Source organism: Emys orbicularis, chromosome 3, assembly GCF_028017835.1.
Source record: "Emys orbicularis isolate rEmyOrb1 chromosome 3, rEmyOrb1.hap1, whole genome shotgun sequence".
Taxonomy (NCBI): Eukaryota; Metazoa; Chordata; order Testudines; family Emydidae; genus Emys; species Emys orbicularis.
Genome location: NC_088685.1, coordinates 100,169,015 through 100,192,327, shown reverse-complemented (window position 1 = coordinate 100,192,327; position 23,313 = coordinate 100,169,015). Strand labels below are relative to the sequence as shown.

General features: G+C 41.0%; 1 protein-coding gene across 1 annotated transcript in view; it reads left to right on the top strand.

Annotated features, from left to right (window-relative positions):
* PTPRK (protein tyrosine phosphatase receptor type K) overlaps window positions 1-23,313 on the top strand; it is a 585,126-nt gene that overhangs the window by 505,650 nt on the left and 56,163 nt on the right. The window contains exon 13 of the mRNA XM_065401786.1: window positions 1,516-1,552. Within this exon, the coding sequence (XP_065257858.1) occupies window positions 1,516-1,552 (37 nt within the window). The remainder of the gene's footprint in view (window positions 1-1,515; window positions 1,553-23,313) is intronic.

Below are 23,313 nucleotides of genomic sequence, written 5' to 3'. Positions count from 1 at the left end.
AGCTTGGGACAGATTTGGACTCACAGTTTTCATTAGTTTTGTTTCCAGTTGCTGGTATCTCTCAGTTTTACCACAACATACATGGAATGCAATTGTACACTGTGACCCTGACCCTGCAAAATATTTCACCACGTGCTTAACTTTAAATCAGTGGGATTACTCAGATGCTTAAAATTAGGTGTGTGCAAAAGTGCTCTTCTGGGTTGGGGCCTACATTACACAATGGTTGCTGCAGAGAGTTTAAATGTCGATACATTAGCAATACCTAAGGAAGATGCTCCTTAGTTAAGGTTATATTGACATTTCCAATATCAACCAGTGGAGCTTTTATCTGAGCTGAAAAATGCCTCTTTATTGAAATATGTCATATACATTTTTAGCTCAGGACCTCTCTTTATTAATTTCTACCTCACAGATTTTCAAAGCAGTTGGCTTAGGCATTTTGAGTTAAATAATTCTTGTGTGTGCTTAAGTTTGTTTGTATTTATTTATTTACTTATTTGTGGGGTTTTGGGGGGTGGGAGAGGAGTCAAGAAAAGAAAGAAGGAATCCTGAAGGCAATGACATAGATCCCAGCAAAGAAATGCTGCTTTGGGTGAAAAAATACAGATCTTGTTGGATTAAAATGGATTTAATCATTGTCTACTTACTTGTTAAAACAGACCTAAATGGCTTTAAGGGGCCAGTTACAGCCCATCACACAAACTTATATAACTTTTTCTTGTTTCTGATATTAGCTTTAAAACATCATATTACACCTAAAGAGAGAGATTACACAAGAAGGCCAAGAAATTCAGTTAAGATTGAAACTGCCTCTTACCCAGTGTGCATAACCAATTCATTTCTCTGACTTTTGAGTGATCTCATGCATTGCATGAACCACCGGTGGAAAAAAATAAATACAATTTGTGTGTGTATGTAAATAAAATATGTGCAAAGTTCTTTTGTGGTAAAATACCTATAAATCTAGAGCAGGGATCCGCACCCTTTGGCACGCGGCCTGCCAGGAAAATCTGCTGGTGGGCCGGGACGGTTTGTTTACCTGCAGCGTCTGCAGGTTCGGCCAATCGCAGCTCCCACTGGCCATGGTTCACCGTTCCAGGCCAATGGGGGCTGCGGGAAGTGGCGCAGGCCAAGGGATGTGCTGGCCACCGCTTCCCGCAGCCCCCATTGGCCTGGAACGGTGAACCACGGCCAGTGGGAGCTGCGATCGGCCGAACTTGCGGATGCTGCAGGTAAAAAAAAAACCATCCCGGCCCGCCAGCGCATTTCCCTGATGGGCTGTGTGCCAAAGGTTGCTGATCCCTGATCTAGAGAGAGATTAGGAATTGGTTAACAATTTTACTGAGATTGCCCCCTCTGTAGAGACAAAATTCGTTTACTCCTCAGTCTCCACTAATATTCCTAGAGCGCTTCACCAGCGTATGCAATCTATAGTACTAATACTGTTTGTGAAGTGGGAGAAATTGAAATACGCAATTGACTGTATTTTCTTTAATTTTCCCTCCTCAACAGGAAACTAAAACTCAGTGTGTTCGAATAGCTACGAAAGGTAAGAGGTTTTTCCCCCTCCAAGAAAAAGGGCTATTTTGCTTGCTTCAGACTTAATTAAATATGGTATTTTTGTTATGCAGTATTTGTACTTGTGCCCAGTGATATTGGCAGCAAAATATTTTGACTCACCTGGATGTCCTAACGTGTAATCGGTTGCCACTTCTTATGTTTTGGTGTTTTGCCAGGAGAATACTGTTCCAGGAGTAAGCAGAATTTAGACAAAATAAGTAAAGCTCTTTTCAGTAGTTTGTATTCTCCAGGGTCTTGTCCTTGTGAACAGCTGGAGAACTGGAAGAAGCTAGTCAGCATGGACTCAAGAGTTGAAAGTACACTTGTTTAAATCTGTCTGTCATGCTGACAGGTACTGGAGAGCTGGGTGTGGTTTTTTTTATTCAAATTGAGAGATGCTAGGAAATATACATAAATAAGAGCTCAGTGACTTGTGGATAGTCATAGGGGAGGGTTGATTTGAAGAAGGCTTTAATTTTTTTAATATCAAGTGATAGCCAAGTATGAGATTGAGTTGAGAGCTGCCAGAGTCAATCATATTGACCCCACACATGGCAGCGTAATCATACGGTGCCCATTCAAGAAATTATTTCATCTTCAAATGAGGATTTAGAGTACATCTTATTAGTATCTCCTGCTCTGACTGTATTTATAACCACTCATTTCGGAGTTACTTGATTGTGTCAACAGCAGGGAGAGTGGTTTGCTAGATTCTAGCAGCGTAAACAATAAAGGATTCCGAATGCTGGAACAGAACTCCTTGAACTCCTAGTGCTACTCAATGTTGATAAATGCAAAGTAATGGACATTGGGAAAAAAATAATCCCAACTATACTTATAAAATGATGGGGTCTAAATTAACTGTTACCACTCAAGAAAGAGATCTTGGAGTCATTGTGGATAGTTCTCTGAAAACATCCACTCAGTGTGCAGCATCAGTCAAAAAGCGAATAGAATGTTGGGAATCCTTAAGAAAAGGATAAATGATAAGACAGAAAATACCATATTGCCTCTATATAAATTCATGGTACATCCACATCTTGAATACTGCGTGCAGATGTGGTCACCCCATCTCAAAAATTGTATACTGGAATTGGAAAAGGTTCAGAAAAGGGCAACAAAAATTATTAGGCTTATGGAATGGCTTCCGTATGAGGAGAGATTAATAAGCCTGGGACTTTTCAGCTTGGAAGAGAGACGACTAAGGGGGGATATGATAGAGGTCTGGTGTGGAGAAAGTAAATTAAAGAAGTGTTATTTCTTCCTTCGCATAACACAAGAACTAGGGGTCACCAAATGAAATTAATAGGCAGCAGGTTTAAAACAAACAAAAGGAAGTATTTCTTCGCACAGCGCACAGTCAATCTGTGGAACTCTTTGCCAGAGGATATTGTGAAGGCCAAGACTATAACAAGGTTCAAAAAAGAACTGGACAAATTCATGGAGGATAGGTCCATCAATGGCTATTAGCCAGGATGTCCAGGAATGGTGTCCCTACCCTCTGTTTGCCAGAAGCTGGGAATGAGAGACAGGGCATGGATCACTTGATGATTATCTGTTCTGTTCATTCCCTCTGGGGCACCTGGCATTGGCCACTGTCGGAAGACAGGATACTGGGCAAGAGAGACCTTTGAACTGACCCGGTATGGCTGTTCTTATGTACTTCTGTTGTGCTTATTTGCATCACACAGTGATGTACAACAGTAAATCAACTTTGGGTCTGAACAAATGGGCAGGTTCAATTTACAGTAGCATTTTTCCATCACTTCAATGATTGGTTCAGTTAAAAGCTGGTGGTGTGTTTACCTCTTATTATGTAGTATCCACAAAATGTTTTCTCCAGAACATAGAAAGGAACACGTACTTCTCAAGACAAATTAGTATAATATTTTCTTCAAATGAATTAAGATAATAAAAGTAGGGAAGTTAAATGATGAGCTAAGTCTTCTGCAAAAAAATAAATCAGTGTTAGCTTTCTTTTGTTTACCTTACAAAATTAAATGTTTGAACTGAAATAAATTATTAGCATGAACAAATATTTATGTATCAATATGCATATATTGCTGTGATTTAGGCATGGGGAGATCTTTAAAAGGTTCTGAAGTATCCTAGAAAATTTCAGGAAGTGTTAAAAGGGGTAAACAGTCTCTTTCGTAATATATCACTACGGCTGTTCTAACACAATGTGGAATTGACTCAGTTGGGGGATGGCGTAGGGGAAGTGACATGGAAGATTTACCATCCCCTATCAGTCGATCTCACAGCAACATGCACCAAAGCAAGATTCCCATCAGGTGGCTGCTTGTGTGACCTTGTCTCCTGTAATAAAAATCCAATGAGTGTGATAAAAATCACACTAGTATGATTATTGGCTGCATAACCATGGCTAAATCAAGTCCTCTTGGAGCACCAGTATTGCCAGCGATGTCAGCACTATACCCACTGAAAGTGCAACTAAAAGTAATATATTTTCCATCATTTTAAACTTCTCTCATGCTTTCTAGGGTAAAATCAATGATATAGTTAGAGGTCCTTGAGAGGAAAATACTTTCACACTTAAAATATCATAACATGTATTTATATTTTTTAAATTTGTTAATATATCAGACTGTCTGATATATTATATCAACATATGGGTGAATAACTTGGTTAATCTCTTTAGTTTGTTTTAGCTCATAGCCCCCAGAAATGCTTATTCAACTTTTCCAACTAGAGTATTTTCTTTCACTGAAATGAATATTCACAGGGAAATCAGAAGTGTTTCACAGTGCCCAGTATGTTGTAATAGAACCAGTGCATCCACTGTGAATTCAGTAAATTTGAACTAGATTTTGTTACAAAGGTTTGTGCAGCTCTTGGTGCTATCTCTTGTGACTTTAAGCAACCTGCAGGTAGCCAGTCAAATTGGGCCTTACTGTTGAACTTTGTGAAAAGGTTTTGTTTTTTTTAAATGACTTAAAAAAATCAATATAAAATCAAGGAACATTTCACCTACTTAAACTTCAGGGTTCAAAGCAATGTTTCTGAAATGCAGTGAATGCAATCCGTTGTTACCTAATTCAAAGGACTGGTTGAAACTAATCTTCCTGTTTTGCCTTATGGACTATGTGGTCTGTCAGTTTACAGCTGTACTTTACACACCGTTGTTTTACAATATAGAGATGGGAGAAATATGGCTTCGTAATGCTAGCTGTGTTGTACTCTGTTGTTTGAAGAAGTGCATATCCCTGAAAAATTTAATCTTTAATTAAACTTTCTTAGTGAAATTTATTCTAGTGACTAATTTTTTTGCTTGCCCATAATGTGATTCATATTAATATGTTGCATGCCGTGAATTTTGTTCAAAGGGTTTCCAGTGATGCACCATTCCTGTAACCATTGATTAAATCGTTTTCTGTATTGATAACAAACTAATAAGGGTCATTGAATTCAAATTGAAGTGTCTTCATTTTCCTATACTCAGAAAATATTTTGGACACATCATCTTACATTTCCTACATAACAAAATGAGGTGATTGGAGCATGAATTCCTCTACAAGATGTTGCCTAGTTGCCTCTAAAGCACCACACTACCTTTGGTATATCTTGAAAAAAATGTTAGGGTAAGATGAGAGAGTTATTTAGTGGTTGCAGTATTGAAATATGTAAGATGAACGTCTTGAATTACATGGGGACTCTGACATTGCTACCCTGACCCCCTCTTCTGTCTTCTTTAATCCCATTACACTCACAGCCTCAGCATGAGTTCTCCCCATGACCTCACTGCATGCGTTGTCAACCTCACTCACAAGGAAAAGAGTTCTCAGTCATAGTAGTTTTCAGTAGTTTCTGGGTAGTAATATACACACAATCTCCAATTTCGGTCTTACAACTCCCTACCAAGTCACTAACCAGAAAAAAAAAGACAGTCTTGTAACTTTCTTAGCTGCCATGTAAATTTTTCAGGATACGAGGGAATAGTTTTCTTGATTAGGAAAGTGGAAGAGAAAGAAGAATGTGTGTTACAATGTACATTTAATATCAGCAAGTTCTGCATGTAATTTGTAAAAGAGAATGAGCAAGTTACCAAAATTAATTTTGGGGGCAAAGTTCAACTGTTACACAGCACTGAACATACTTATCACTGTATAAATTATAAGGAATAAATGATACTTGAACCTGCTTAACCAAAATATTGACAAATGGATGAATAAAGGATGATTGATTGTACATACCTCAGCTGCAGAATCAGCCAAGCCCACTTAAAACTAAGTAGTATATTGTTACTGATCAGTCATATTTTGGATTTCCATACATTTTGATGTATGAATATGCAAAAATATGAAGTGAACTTTCACCAGCATGCTGTGTGATGGCATTTCATTTTACCGTTTTCAATAGTGTTGGCTGCAAAGGAAAGGAAACTAAATTAAAAGAGCCGGAGAAGAATGATACTTCAAATAATTTAGCATGTAAATAGACATTTAAGAAGACAAATGGGACAACTAACTGCCAATAGCCAGAAAATGGATGAGGAAATATGTTACAGATTGATTGTTAGTTATCAGGATGCCAAGTTTGACACTAATACTGGTATTTTGTCTAGCTTGTAAGTATTATAAAAATAGGGGAAAATCATAAAATTAAATGAGGATAAAGCAACTATGGCAAGAAATAAATAGTGTGTAAGTGGTGGGACTGATAGTCCAGTCCCAAGAATAAATACAGTTCAGCTTTCATTTTTTTAAATATGAACTCTAACCCCAAAAATATTGCTTTTCAATTTCAGTTTGTGTTGCTAGTAGAGGCAGCATTTGATCCCTTCATCTGTATGTGTGTTCACTTTGTGCAGATAGAAGAAAATGCCTTTTGAAATAATACATGCCTGGAAATAATTCAAAAATAACAGAAAATGACTTTTTAATCTGTTTTTAGAAATAAAGTCTGGGTGGAACATTTGAGCTCTAAGTGTGCATTTGGTCCACTGTGTCTAAAAGTTGTTATGCTGAATTAGTTCCCGCTGCAACTGGGTCTCGATCCAAAGGCCACTGAAGTCAGTGGGAGTCCTGCCACTGATTTCAGTGTGCTTTGGATCCTTAGAGGCTATAAATGTGAATACACTGCAGTTGTATCCTTAAAATTGTGACTGATGGTATTTCTGATCTTAAATAAAAATGTGTAGGACTTGAAACTCTTCCTGTAGCAGTAAATACAAGTACTGAGTTACTGACTGATTCTCAGATATATGAATCTTTCTGATATTGAAGCTACATGCATATATAATAGATTCTAAAGCCAGAAGGGACCATTGTGATCATCTAGTCTGACCTCCTTTATAACATAGGCCATAGAATTTCCCTGAATTAATTCCTGTTTGAACTAGAGCATATTTTTAAAAAATACAATCTTGATTTAAAAATTGCCTGTGATAGAGAATCCACCACAATTCTTGGTAAGTTGTTCCAATAGTCAGTTACCATGTCTGTTAAAAATTCATGCTTATTTGTAGTCTGAATTTGTCTTGTTTTAACTTCCAGCAATTGGATTTTGGAATACTTTTGACTGCTAGTTTGATTGTCTGCTAGATTATCAAATTATTGATCCCCATGTAGATACTTACAGACACTGATCAAGTTACCCTTCAGTCTTCTCCTTGGTTATGTTAAACAATATCAAGCTTCTTTAGTCTCTCACTGTAGGGCAGGTTTTCCAGTCTTTTAATCATTCTTGTGTCACAACATCCTACTTGAATTGTGGATACAATATTCCAGTAGTGGTGGCAGCAGTGCCAAATCCAGAAGTAATATAACCTCCCAACTTCTACTCAAGAACCCCCTATTTAAACATCCAGTTCTTCACACTGGCGTAGTTATTTTTACATCAATGCTCCTATAATGTTTGGGTGGGAGGCACCATCGCTACGTGTGTTTGAGGTTTATGCAATGTCTAATAGTAGAAAACATTCAAACATTCCCTAATGTCATTCAAAATGTTTGAGAACAAAAGGAGATCACCTTAAGCTTTGTCACTTCAAGCACTTTTGCATGACATTTTTAAACTCATGCAGGGGAAAGTTTTACTGAGCTGTTGAGCCATCCAGAGGAGGAAATGGAATTTCAGAATGCCACCATCTTGGATTTTCCCTGTTCACGTTTAAGATCATACCAGTAAACCATAACTAAAATTATTTTAACAGCAAGAAATATATGATCCACCTAGTTGAATGGACCAGTATGAAATAGCAGTAATTGTAATTAAAACAAGAGCCACTGTTCAGAAGCATTTTATGAGTTCCAGATGCAAGACCTGTAGTCCAGTCATGTCCATGTAAATGAGATTGGTATGAATATCCTGGGATCTACCAGTTTTCCAAATACTGATCTGAGTAAGGGATTTTTATTTCCTTGATCCCAGTAGCTGTGGAGTTCATTAAATGGCCTGGGCATCTGAACCCGTCTGATATGCATAAATAACACTACTTTATTCAAATTGGTTTCAGAGGGAATATTTGCCACACATTTAATTTTAGGAATGCTGATGGGCGAGCTGTGTTTGCCACTTATTCATTACATGCTGGTCTTCGCAACTCAAGGATTCCTTTTAGGAATGTCAACAGTAAACTCTAAATTACCTAATACCTTTGATACTTGAAGTATTCCCTGAGGTGAGCAATGTGAAATCAAATTATTCTGATTTATACATCATATAATCACAAGCAATGAAGAGCAAGAGCCAGAAATCACCTTGCATGGTACTGTGGTGAAGATTACACTCTGCATTAGATTTGTTCCTATCTCTAATCCCCTTTATAAAACTGTCCATCAACTGAAGATGAGCTGTTTAATGTTGCCAGAGAGCACTGAGTGCTTTGTGTTCTGGAATGGTTATAAGCAAAAGTAATTCCAGGTTTTTTGTCCCTTCTCCCAGTGTTCAGAAAATATGGGATTTATTATTGCATTTTTAAGCAGAACCCCCCATTTACTGCTTTTGGGTAAATCAGATTGCATTTTGAGTGAATCCAATAACTTTCTCAGGGAAATTTCATTTTAAACAAGATGCATAGTCAACTGCATCTTGCAGAGACACAAATTTCAATATTAAACTTGATTTGGTTTTGTACATATTAAACTTTTGAAGCACAAACCTAATGCTTGACTTCAATGCATTTTAAAAAAATCAACCCCTATACATTATGGATTACTGTATTTTGAGTCCAAATATCAATATTAGCTCTCCTTTATTTTCAAATGTTTTTTTGAAACAAATTGTTAGGCAGTGTTTCACATTTTCTATCTGCTTATAAACATTTTCACATTCTTAGGTGCTTTACCAGAACCAGAGAATAAGAATAAATAAAAGTAACACTACGGCACCATATTATGTTGTCCTGCACATTGACAATGGCCTACATAGGAGCTCTGGAGTTAAGAATAAATTTTTGGATTTTTTTTGCTACTCAGAGAAATGTAGCAACATTTTGGTAGTGTGTAATGGTTGGGTCCTGCAGGACTTTGTGATTGTAACACACGTGACTTTAACTGAGTGACTTATTTCTCTATTGCTTTAAGAGAAGCTACTTGCAATGGTGACTGTATAAGCAGTACGGGGAGAGGGGAGACAATGGAGATTTTGATGGTTGTAGGAAGGAAATGATCACTCTAGGATGAAGGTTTGATTAACTTTAGTTCTGGGTCTGGGCCCACCATGACAGGAAGGAAGCCACAGCTGCAAGGCTCAGAAATGTGCTAACCTTAAGTTGTTTAAAATACTATACCTATGACAGCAGAAATGAGGATTTTCTAGCATGGATCAGACTGGGCACTGAATGTGCTACTTCCATTGGGTTCAACAGAGGTGAATACAGAGTCATAAATGTAAGAATTTAGACATTACAAAAAGTACCAGAGCTTCCTCGCTTCAGACTTTTCAGTGTGATAGGTAGCATTTGATTCCGTTAATGTAGACATACTACTAAACTGATCTTTTGTTTCAGTATTGCCATTTGCTAGTACTTGTGAAAAGTGGTAAAAAAATAAAATGTCTGACATCATCTGTTCCCTCATCTTTCTTGTTTAATTCCCTTCCTTTACTCCCTCCCATTTTCTTTCAGCATTCCTTGCCTTTCTTTTTTTTTTTCTTACATCCCTACCCTCTTTGCACCCTTGTCCATATCTCACTTTCAAAATATGGTGTTTCAAAGTGCTGAGAGAGTTAAGGGAGACATAAACCACGAGTTACGGTTTGCCTAGAATACAGATTTTTCATTTGTATCCCTTAACATTGAGCAGTGACAGAAAAAACACATTATTAGCTACTTCATCTCTGACTATTTTCCAGTAATCTTTGACATAGGAATTTCCTACTGGTTAGGGCCACTATTGTGAAATGGCTGCCATTTGTCCCATTTTGAAAAAATGTCTATGATTAATTCCTTTGGCATTTTAAAAATATATTAGGTAGTTGTTTCATAAGGGTATATGCTGACCACAGCATTTAAATAATGTACACCTTTTATGTATGTTTGGTGTTTAATTGTTTGCCTGATTGATTACATTAGGAAACATTTAGGCCTGGTCTACACTACACTTAGGGGTGTAAGGCAGCTTTTGTCGACCTAATTCTGTACGTGTCTACACTACAGGTTTGCTCCCATGGATGTAAGTCCCCCGCTACACTGACCTAATAAGTCCACCTCCATGAGACGCGTAGCGCATAGGTTGGTGTAGGTAGGGCTAGGTAGGGCTATGCAATCTCTGTGTAGATACTGCATTACTTATATCGCATGTCAGCACCACGCGGAGCTCACAGTTGTGAGCCCCGCTGACAGGTATTGACATCCTGGGCTGTGGACTCTGTGTGGAGCCCTGCTACCAGGCAATCACAGCGCGGGCTGTAGGCTACACGCGGAGCTCACAGCTTCTGTCAGCACTCGGCACCAGGCTGTCAGCATCCAGCAGCGGGGCTCACAGTTTGGGCTGTCATTCCCCCACACTGCCCCACTTAAGTCGGTGAAGTGCTCCGGCAGAAGGAGGATAGTGTGGACATGAAAAGCCACAGTAGTTACTGCAGTGGCTGTACGTCGACCTCACATAGGTTGACTTAATTGTGTAGTGTAGACAAGGCCTCTGTTGAGCAAACCTCAGACTAAGCCTGTGTTTCATAATTCCTCAGTATTTGTGAAACCTGAATATTCTGCCTGTTTTAAAGTGAGCAGATTGCATTCCATGGGAGTTTAATGAACCCTAGAAACACTGGTAATTCAAGACATTGTTACCATTATTTTGTAGATATGAAGAGATTCTCTGTTTAGTTATCTAACTTAGTTCTTTAGAGTCTCTCACTTTCTGTCCTTGATAAAGTTCTAATACTGACTGGATTAGAATTTGACAGTTCTCCAAGATTTAGAAAGGCTGCTGGCTAGTTCCCCGTCTGTTTGCAGCTACTTGATCACCATGCTACCCAGGAGACAGAATTTCACATCTTAATCCTTCATAACTTTGCCTCCCCACTGCCACTGGAGAGTATTACCACTGTTTGCTAAATTTTGAAGTGCTTGTGAAATGTATTGGATTGAGAGCCCTGAATAAGGGAGTCCCCTCTCTACAAAACAGGTCAAGCACAGGCAGTGATGGTCCAGGCATCTCCACCCTACCAATGTGTCTCAACCCTCACCTGGAAGGATAATCTTTGTGTGTCACAGTTCAGTTCATTCTTCACTCTCTTTCTCGCTCTTCTGTGGAAATTGCCAGCATGGGTGCCCGTTGTAATCATTCATTGTTCTTATCGACTCTTGTCCGCTAGGAAATGCATCTGACAAGACCATATAACACCCATCAGATATTTAACTATCTGGGTTGGATCAAAATTGTGTCTCACAGCTGAAACAGAGACCTAGAAGTGAAAATCTTTTTTTGCTATTGCTAACATTCGAACTTTCAGTCCCTCACCATCCTGTGGTTGAAGATCATCAAAATGTAGGGCTGGAAGGGACCTCAAGAAAGCAACTAGTCCAGCCTCCTGCACTGAGTGTGGACCCAGGAAATCTAGATTATCTTAGAAAGGTGTTTGTCTAGCCAATTCTTGAAAACCTCCAAGGAAAGGGATTCTACAGCGTCCCTTAGACTATTCCAATGCTTAACTATCCTTATAATTAGTTTTTCCTAATATCTAATCTAACTCTTCCTTGCTGGAGATTAAGCCCATTACTTCTTGTCTACCTTCAGTGGACATGGAAGACTGTCACCAGGTTCTGCCCCGCTCTCCACAGTCGTCTTTTCTCAAGACTAAACATGCCCAGTATTTTCAATCATTCCTCATAGTTCAGGTTTTCTAAACCTTTTATCATTTTTGTAAAGTTTTTTTTTTTTTAAAGTGTGGCACCCTGAACTGGGCACAGTACTACAGCTGAGGCCTACCCAGTGCCAAGTAGAGTGGGACAGTTACCTCCTGTTACTTACATATCACCCTCCTGTTAAAGAAAATAATATTAGCAGATTTTTTGCAGCTGCATCGCATTGTTGATTCATATTCAATTTATGATCCAAATCCTTTTCTGCAGTACTAGTGCCTAGCTTCATCAGTGATTACCTATTTTGTATTTGTGCATTTGATTTTTCCTTCCTAAGTGTAGTACTTTGCATTTGTCATTATTGAATATCATCTTATTGATTTTAAACCAGTTCTCCAATTTCTCACAATTGTTTTGAATTCTAATCCTGTATTTCAAAATGCTAGCATCCCCTCCCAGCTTGGTGTCATTCACAGATTTTAGAAGCATACTTTCCACTCCATTATCCAAGGGTATGTCTACACTAAGAGAGTAGTTCGATTTTACTTAAATCGAATATGTGGAATCGATATTACAAAGTCGAACGTGTGTATCCACACTAAGGACAGTAATTCGACTTTGTGAGTCCACACTAACGGGGCAAGCGTCGACATTGGAAGCGGTGCACTGTGGGCAGCTATCCCACAGTTCCCGCAGTCCCCGCTGCCCATTGGAATTCTGGGTCGAGCCCCCAATGCCTTCTGGGGGAAAAAATGTGTCGAAGGTGGTTTTGGGTAACTGTCGTCATCCAACCGTCACTCCCGCCCTCCCTCCCTGAAAGCGCCGGCGGGAAATCAGTTCGCGCACTTTTCTGGTCAGTGACAGCGCGGACGCCACAGCACTGCGAGCATGGAGCCCGCTGCGACCATCGCTGCAGTTATGGCCGTTGTCAACACCTCTCACCTTATCATCCACCTTTCCCAGAGGCAGATGCTGAGAAATCGGGCGAGGAGGCTACGGCAGCGCGGTGAGGACCTGAAGTCTGAGAGTGGCACAGACCTGTCACAAAGCACGGGACCCCGCGCCGAGGACATCATGGTGGCAATGGGTCATGTTGATGTTGTGGAACGGCGATTCTGGGCCCGTGAAACAAGCACGGACTGGTGGGACCGCATAGTGCTGCAGGTCTGGGATGAATCCCAGTGGCTGCGAAACTTTCGCATGTGGAAGGGGACTTTCCTGGAACTTTGTGAGTTGCTGTCCCCTGCCCTGAAGCGCAAGGACACCCAGATGCGAGCAGCCCTGACTGTCCAGAAGCGAGTGGCCATAGCCCTCTGGAAGCTTGCAATGCCAGACAGCTACCGGTCAGTCGCGAACCACTTTGGCGTGGGCAAATCTACCATGGGGGTTGTTGTGATGCAAGTAGCCAACGCAATCGTTGAGCTACTGCTCTCAAAGGTAGTGACCCTGGGAAACGTGCAGGTCATCATAGATGACTTCGCCGCGATGGGATTCCCAAACTGCGGTGGGGCTATAGATGGAACTCACATCCCTATCCTGGGACCGGACCACCAGGCCAGCCAGTACATTAACCGAAAGGGCTACTTTTCAATGGTGCTGCAAGCACTGGTGGACCATAGGGGACGTTTTACAAACATCAACGTCGGATGGCCGGGCAAGGTTCATGACGCTCGTGTTTTCAGGAACTCTGGTCTGTTTAGACGGCTGCAGGAAGGTATTTACTTCCCGGACCACAAAATAACTCTTGGGGATGTGGAGATGCCTACAGTGATCCTCGGGGACCCAGCCTACCCGCTAATGCCCTGGCTCATGAAGCCCTATACAGGCGCCCTGGACAGTGAAAAAGAACTCTTCAACTACCGTCTGAGCAAATGCAGAATGGTGGTGGAGTGTGCTTTTGGACGTCTCAAGGGGAGATGGAGAAGCTTACTGACTCGCTGTGATCTCAACGAAACCAATATCCCCATTGTTATTGCAGCTTGCTGTGTGCTCCACAATCTCTGTGAGAGCAAGGGGGAGACCTTTATGGCGGGGTGGGAGGTTGAGGCAAATAGCCTGGCTGCTGATTACGCCCAGCCAGACAGCCGTGCGATTAGAAGAGCCCAGCGGGACGCGCTGTGCATCCGGGAGGCTTTGAAAGCTAGGTTCCTGAGTTAGCAGGGTAACCTGTGACTATTAAGTTTGTTTACAGAAAAGCTGAACCTGGCCCGTTTCTTTACCCAGTGAATGTTCACTATCCTCTCCAGTTACATACCCCGTTCACCCCCTTCCAACACACGTTTACAAATAAAATCACTTGAAATTTGTTAATGAACACCGTTTTCTTTATTACTGTTTTCGCGGTAAAGTGTTGAATCTGGGACGCAGACTGTGGTGGGGAGCGGGTGTAGTGTAGTGATGCAAAGGATGCTTCTAAACTCAAGGAATGACAGGCTCCGCACTGGTGGACTGGTTGTTTCAACGGAGCCTGCCACCCCTCCTGTTCGGGACTCTGTGTGTGGGGGCTATGTGACTTTGTGGCAGCGGAAGGACGGTTACAGATCCCCTGCTGCGTGGCTCTGTGATCCAGGATAAGGACCGCTGCATAAGATCTCTAACCGCCCTCCCCCGCCACAAAGTCACATAGACCCCCCACACACACAGAACATGAAAACCACCTCCCAGACTGACCAGGGTAACTAGTGACTGCAATGTGTGTGTGCCCTGCTGCTGAACCTGCCCCCGTGTCTGTACCCTGGTAAAGGTGACTGTCCTGTCCAATTACCAACCCCCTTCCCCCCCTTCAAACAGACTCTCCTGTAAAAGAACATGATGGAAACAGTAATTAACAGAAACGTATTTTTTATTAGCAACTACACATGAAACTGGGGGATGAAACTGGGACGGGGGCTTGGGTGAGGCGGGAAGGAAAGGACTTATCAAATTTTGGGGAATGAGAGCCTTCTGGTACTTGAGCAGTCTGCAGGGGTGGAGTGAGAGTTTTCATGGACTCTGCCGCCCCTCCTTCTTGGGACTTTGGGTGAGGGAGGTATGGGACACTTTGGCGGGGGAGGGCGGTTAGAGATAGACTGCAGCGGGGCTCTGTCCTCCTGCCTCCGGTCCTGCAGAACATCCACAAGGCGCCGGAGCGTGTCCGTTTGCTCCCTCATTAGTCCAAGCAGCGTTTGAGTCGCCTGCTGGTGTCTCTCTGGTTCTCTCCTCACTCTGACATGATCTTCTACCTCGGTGTTCGACAGCTCATTTAGGGCTAAAATCTTGTAAAGGGTCCTGAAGAATACAGGGGAAATGCACAGGCATTTGCACTTACACAGTGAGTACTATTATTGCAGCTGCATGTACATACTAAGTATTTGCTTACAAAAAATAATTAGCTGTCAACATTTGTGCACTGTCCGGAGGCCGGCCTGCCTTTCTTAAAGTCTGGCCTTTCATCTGTCCACTCAGTTTTCCCATTTTTAAAATGTGGCTAAAAGTATATTCTATGGGGATGAGTTGTAGAAAGCAGCATTTGTTATGCTAGAGGTAGACACACGGCGAAATGAGTCTGGAACAAAACCTCTAGAGATGCGCCCTCCAACATAGGGTTGAAAGGTGCTATCATAGAGATATTATAGATACCTCATCAGACAAAAGGAACTATACAAGAACTTTTGAAGTGTTAATGAGAGTGGCCCATTTCAGACAGTTGACAAGTAGCTGTGAGTAACAGTAGGGGGATATTAGTATTGGGGAAATTAGGTTTAGGTTTTGTAATGACCCAACCACTCCCAGTCTTTATTCAGGCCTAATCTGATGGTGTCCAGTTTGCAAATTAATTCCAGTTCCGCAGTTTCACGTTCGAGTTGTTTTTTGAAATTTTTATCACTTCAAAAGTTATTTTTCTTCCCTTGGTATCCTGCTGTTAATTGAATTGTCTCATTAGACTGACCTCACAATTGGTAAGGCAACTCACATCTTTTCATGTATTTATACCTGCTCCTGTATTTTCCGCTCCATGCATCTGATGAAGTGGGTTCTAGCCCACGAAAGCTTATACCCAAATAAATTTGTTAGTCTCTAAGGTGCTACAAGGACTCCTCGTTGTTTTTGCTGATACAAACTAACACAGCTACCACTCTGAGAGCTGCACAAGTTTGTAAGGGTGGTGGGTACAGGTTGAAACAAAGCACAAGGTGTTTGACCAGAAGAAGGTCTTCAAGCAGTTTGTGGCTAGAAAAGAGACGAGTAAATGACAATTTGTATGTTGAATTAAAAAACATTCTGACAAAGATAGTCATAGTGAATTAATTTTAATGGTGGGGATGAGTAAACCCAACCTAGAGAATGTCTTAAGATTGCTTTCATGAAGTTAGTATGATTAATGTAAATAATATTTTTTTCTTTCTCCTTTTAATGATCTCAGACCGTGCATGCACCTGCAGTTAAACTCAACCATGAGTAGAATCTGGATTACACACAACCTTGTGTATATTTCAGCCTTCATGGGTTTTTATCATAATACAAATGTATAAATCCTTAATGCTCTTAATGCCATCCATATGCTGTGCAAAAATCCTCAGAAATCTGTAAAAATGAAAATCAAGAAGATAGTTATGGGCTCAGAATGCTCAAAACAATCCTAAGCCATTCTAACAGCTAAAGATTTGTCAGCTGGATCCTAATACCCCTAAACCTCTAAAATAACAAATGCTGCCTTCTATAACTTCATCCCATTATATCTGGGCATCTTAAATCATTTTACTGGGGGGGGGGGGGGAGAGAGAGAAAGCTCTACTTCTAAATTGAAAGCATAACTGTAGCATCTGCGCTACTGCCCCAAGTGCTATCATTATGTCCCGCAATCAGGAGAGCTTTTCTTAGATTTATGCTTCTGGGCATATGGACAACTAGAAGTCTTTGGAGATACTAAGGTTCTCTCTCATTATCATCCTTTTCTACAGTCTTTTGCTAGGAATGCTACTAGATTTTCCCTTTTACAGCATGTGTTCATTTGATGTTTACTTTAAGCTATTTTAGAAAGTGATGATAGGCAATCAAGACTAGACATCATATAAAAATATAGAAATCCTGTCTCCAGGGGAATAATTTGATTACTCACAACAATCCAATACACACACATATATATATATATACACACACTGTATATGCCAGTAAAACAAGATCCTGATAGCTGAGTCCTCAGCCTATGCAAAGACAACAATACATGTCTCAAGTTTTGTCATACATGTTTTTTTGCAGATAGGATCCCTCTCACTGTTACGGTACCAGTCAAAGGCAAACTCTTCTCACCCTCCTCAGGCAAAAATTTCCTCCTCCTGTTTAAACCTAAGAGCTTTACAATGTATAGGTCATTACTAGTCTTGACACAACTGTGCCATTGGGAGTAAGGATTTCTGCTAGCTACTTTATCCTTTGTTGGCAGGCTTTTGTTAGGAAAGGATTGTTTTCTTCCTTTCATACCAGCCATTCACATCTCTGATTTTATATATTTTTTTCACATCCACTCAAAGTAAGCTAATGCACCAGCACAGCATTATAATGAATTTTCTGTTTGGTTAGATGAAACTTGGATTGTTATGACTAATCGAATTACTCCTCTGGAGACAGAATTTCTAAATAAAATGATGAGGTGAAGCGATTACAGTTGTAACCCTTCAGAGCATAAAAAGATGTTATGCTAATCCACTGTGAATGGGCCGAATTAAAAAGGAGAGGGGAAAAAAGAATGCATTGGAAAAAAGAGGGGATATGAAAAGACCACTGTCTCATTTATTCCTCATCCATTCAAGCTCTGTTGCTATAGTAAAAAGTAGTGGTAAACTGGGCTGTTTTACCTTTCATGTCTATCATTCAAATTGAGAGTTTTAACTGCCTGAATACAAACCCAGAGGGAATGAGAGAGAGTGGGTGTGGCAAAAAGAAGTGTATCTAAGAGGGAGAATAAGTATATGTATTCTTTAAAGCTGCTAAACTTGGTGCACCTTACCTCTAGAGTTTAAAACAATTGGCCTGTCATATAAAAGCAGCAGATGTACTGTAAGAGAGAAAACCAAAGCATTAAGATAACTAAAATTTAAACAAAAGCCAGCAGCAACAAAACGATGTTTTTACTACATGTATTTAAGGCCTTACTGTGAGAATCATGACACCTGGGTTATACTCCCATCTTTGTTGCAAACTTCTTGTGTGATCTTGGGTCGATCACCTAATGATTTTTGTGTTAAATGGGGATACCCTACTGCTGTACCTCAGATGTGTATTATGAGGCACAAGTTAACATTTATAGGGAGTTTTGAGATCTTCAGATGGAACGTGTTATGTTAGGGTAGAGTATAATTAATTACCACCCTCGTGGTAACTAGTTGAATACTGTGATGTCCTGTCCCTTTAAATGCTTGCACACTCTTCAGTCCAGGACAGGGGGCCGGCTCTAGGCACCAGCAAAACAAGCTGGTGCTTGGGGCGGCACATTTTTAGGGGCGGCATGGCCGGCGCCAGAATGCTGCCCCTAAAAATGTGCCCCGGCCGCCCTAGCTCACCTCCGCTGCTGCTGCCGCTCGCGCGCCGCTACCCGCCCTCCCTCCCAGGCTCTCAAGCCTGGGAGGGAGGGGGAGCAGCGGCGCGCGAATCAGCTGTTTCGCGCGCCGCGGCTGCTCGGGGTCTCCCCCTCCCTCCCAGGCTCTCAAACCTGGGAGGGAGGGAGGGGGAGATCCCGAGCGGCCGCGGCGCGCAAAACAGGCGTTTCGCGCGCCGCTGCTCCCCCTCGCTCCCAGGCTTGAGAGCCTGGGAGGGAGGGGGAGACTCCGAGTGGCCGCAGCGCGGGGGCCGCTTCTCCCCCTCCCTCCTAGGCTTGAGAGCCTGGGGGGAGGAGGCAGAGCTGGGGATTTGGGGAAGGGGCGGAGTTGAGGCGGGGGTGGGGTAATTAAAAAACGGGCGGGGGGGCGCGGCCAAAATTGTTTTTGCTTTGGGCGGCAAAAATCCTAGAGCCGGCCCTGGTCCAGGAGACATGAAGTCCAACAGGAGAGCAGAGAAATGGCAACTTTTCCAGGCAGTGTTGGTTTCCTTGCTATTTTCCCTTTTTCTGTTTTGCCCTTCTGTAGTTTCTCTTGCTTCTTTAAGTCCCATCCCATCTCCTCTTTAAACCCAAAACTTCTCTCCCCTCCCTCACCCTAAATCACTTCTCTCTCTCTCTCACACACACACTCTCTCTCTCTCTCTCACACACACACACACACACACACACACACACACACACACACACACACACACACACACACACACACACACACACACACACCTCTGAGGTGCTTTCTCTTTCTCTCCCTCACCTTGAGCTCCAAAGAAAAAATGAGGTGAGGATTCCTGGGGTAGCAGAAACAAGAGGACTTCAGTGGATGCTGGAAAAAGGTGCCATCTCCCCAAAACACGTGTGCACATTGTGGTCTCTGGGGTGTGCATTTTCATCCCATTCTCCCATTATTGGAGCATGTGTACATAGGAATCTGCTTTTGCCTGTTCTTTCATGCTTTCTCCGTGTCTCTTCCTAGTTACTCTTGTCAGGTATATTTAATCCTGCCTCAGCACATGGATGATGGACCTCTTGAGGTCCCTTCCAGACTTACATTTTCTATGATTCAGTGAAAACAGGGGGAAGAGCAGGCAGGAATAGGTGAAAGCCAGACAGGAGGTGGAAGTAAAGGCATGCTTTTTAACCTAGCAATGGCCACAACAGCATCTTCTAGCAATCTAGTAAGATGAACTGTAGCCAAGCACTCAGGGCCAGATTTTTAATGATAATGAAGCACATAAAGGTGCAGATAGGTGCATAGTGAGATTTTAAAAAAATGTCTAGGAGCTGAACTTCAATTGATTTTCAGTTCCTCAGTTCCCACAGCTTCAGTAATGTGTGGGATCTGAGTAGGATCATGGAAGATGGTGATGATATTTGAGACACACAAATTATTATGCAAAAAGAACAGGAGTACTTGTGGCACCTTAGAGACTAACAAATTTATTTGAGCATAAGCTTTCGTGGGCTACAACCCACTTCTTCGGATGCATATAGAGTGAAACATATATTGAGGAGATATATATACACACATACAGAGAGCATGAACAGGTGGGAGTTGTCTTACCAACTCTGAGGGGCCAATTAAGTAAGAGAAAAAAAACTTTTGAAGTGATAATCAAGATAGCTCAGTACAGACAGTTTGATAAGAAGCAAGTGTGAAAATACTTACAAGGGGAGATAGATTCAATGTTTGTAATGGCTCAGCCATTTCCTGGACACTACTGTGCTAATAAGCGATGGTCACATAAATACCACAGCACAGTAGTGTCCAGGAAATGGGTCCCATGGCCCCACAGTATGCCAACATTTTTATGGCTGACTTAGAACAACGCTTCCTTAGCTCTCGTCCCCTAACGCCCCTACTCTACTTGCGCTACATTGATGACATCTTCATCATCTGGACCCATGGAAAAGAAGCCCTTGAGGAATTCCACCGTGATTTCAATAATTTCCATCCCACCATCAACCTCAGCCTAGATCAATCCACACAAGCGGTCCATTTCCTGGACACTACTGTGCTAATAAGCGATGGTCACATAAATACCACCCTATACCGGAAACCTACTGTTTCACTCTATATGTTTCACTCTATATGCATCCGAAGAAGTGGGTTGTAGCCCACGAAAGCTTATGCTCTAATAAATTTGTTAGTCTCTAAGGTGCCACAAGTACTCCTGTTCTTTTTGCGGATACAGACTAACACGGCTGCTACTCTGAAACAAATTATTATGCTAGACGATAGGTAGGTCTTTAGGCACTGATGGAGAAGGCTTGCAACAATGTAAACAGGTTGCTAAAATTGGAAAGGATGTAATAGCTGGGTTGCATTCTGCAGTAGGAGACTGGGGGCTCTAACGATACCTTCACACACACTTTGGGGCAGAGAGATTGATGGAGTTTGAATTAGGGCATTTTATATATTATGGTGATAGGCAAAATTATTTTAAATGGAATGTCACATGGGAATGACTGACATGAAATATTTTGGGGAACCTTTTGATATAATTTTGGCACCAATATATGGAGATATACCTATCTCATAGAACTGGAAGGGACCCTGAAAGGTCATTGAGTCCAGCCCCCTGCCTTCACTAGCAGGACCAAGTACTGATTTTGCCGCAGATCCCTAAATGCCCCCCTCAAGGATTGAGCTCACAACCCTGGGTTTAGCAGGCTAATGCTCAAACCACTGAGCTATCCCTCCCCCTAAAGAATGCATTGGAAAAAAAGGGGGATATGAAAAGACCACTGTGTCATTTATTCCTCATCCAAATTTACTTTTAACTGAGACTCAAGATAAAATGTGTACCTAGGTTTCCAAAAATGAAAGGCTTGTATAGGTCAACCTCCGTCCACCATTTGTGCCTCCACATTACCTTTTTTTTTTTTTTTTTTTAATTAAACGTTTGTTCCCTCTACAGAAGAGGTCTGAGATAATAGAACGATTGTTTCTTAAATGCTTGGTGAATTAATAAGGACAGTGAAATTTGATAACTTATCCTTTACGTATTATATTCATTGTACTGTAAAAACAAATTAGTGTCATAAGTAAACTTAGCATGAAAAGTCAAGATTTACATTTTCGTTTCTTATTTTTCCCCCCTACATTCTAGCCATTGTTCTATTGATAAATTATTAGTCGTTTCGTACATCTAGGAAGTTTGTTTGTATTTGCATGTTTTTCTAATTTTGAAGCAATATATTTGAAATCTGCCTTATATGTTTTTATCTGTTCTGCAGGAACCAGATAGCATTTTTATTGAATCTGCCCTACAGTTATTTAACATAGCTAACTGACTTCTTTTCCCAGTCATTCCACCTTTCAAATTAATATATGGTGAGTTAGTGCTAGGTAAAGACTTCTGTTATTCATATTCAGTTGTCCTTCGTTTTCTTAAACATTTGATGTATGCATGCAGAGTCATAAAATCCCTTGCAGAGGCAATGAAATTCTAATCACGTATTTCTGACAGCATTCTAGTGCAACAAGAGTAGTAGTTGTGGTTGCAGTGGATTACCCCAAATTTTCTTTTAGGAATTATGGCTCTTCAATATTTAGTGGTCAGACAAAAAGAGAGTATCATATTTCTTATCCGTAATTAACAGATATAATTGCATTGCGTGGTTAATACATTGAGGTTTCTGTAGATGATAACGGGCAAATTTTTCAATTTTAGATGCCTAAAGTTTGGCCCCTGGTTTTCAGAGGTGCTATGAGTTCTCAGAACATCACATCTGAAAACATGAATATCTCAAAACATATTTTGGTTGGTAAATAAAGATGTAGAAGACTAACTTTAGGCATCCAAGTTTGAAAATTTTCTCCATATCTTTTAAGAAAAATGAATCTGATTCATTGTGTTATGTATGGTAGATAAGATATCCCCTGCTGATTGACTAAGCTGAAGCCAGTGATATTGCTTCATTGATTAAAGTCACACCATCAGGTTTTCTGCATGTATTCCTTTCCCTTTAAAGAGAAGAGAAAAGTCATATCTGGCTCTTTTCACAGAGCATGTCAGTGATGACTGCTCATAATGAAGCCTGACACTGTGGATTGTCCCTGTGTGTTTTCAACAGTAAATTACATGATAAATGAGGGCCAACTGAGCTGGGGCTCTACATGTTTTCTTGAGATCTGTGTCCCTGAAGAATTGAGTACATTTGTTCTCAATTTTAACTCTCTTAAAAACTTATGTTCAGTTTTTTGCAGAGATCAGTTTCTTGGTTCACTACAAAATATAAATATTTTTTACTACCTGATCAGTGAGGGCACTTGACATTCTCTCAATTTAGTGACTTTTCAATCATGTTTTAATCAGATCACAACTGGTGGAAACCCTAAGCCCAGATTTAAAAGCGTAAAAGCCATTTGAATAATCTGCTTTGTCAGGAACCCAACACATATCATAATACAATATTCGCATATTGTAGTTAGCTTCATTTATTTTGGCTGCCCTATGGGTTTGAAGCTTTTGTTAAATATATAATTTCCTCTTTTGATGTAGTTGTTTTTCCTCTCTGGGAGGCTGGTTGAAAAAGTAGCAGCCCACAGCCCTTTCCAGAACAGAGCAGCTGATTTCATCTTTGAAACAAAAACAACTAAATGCTCCACTACTATGAGCACATGCAGCCAAAGTGTCCACAGATCCACTCACAAACTCATATCTGTTACTTCTGCATTCTGCACAACACGAGCCTACTCATAGTACAATCCTGATTGTCTTGTGTTATAACAAGCCTTTGTGCAGTAAATACTAATTCATCTTTACCTTCTATTAACAACAATATCTTAAAGTTCTATCGTCACTGAGGCCTGGTTTACACTAGAAAATTGTCAGCTTAACTATATCTTTCAGGCATATGAAAAATCCACACCTCTGAGCAGCATAATTAAGCCAATTTAACCCCC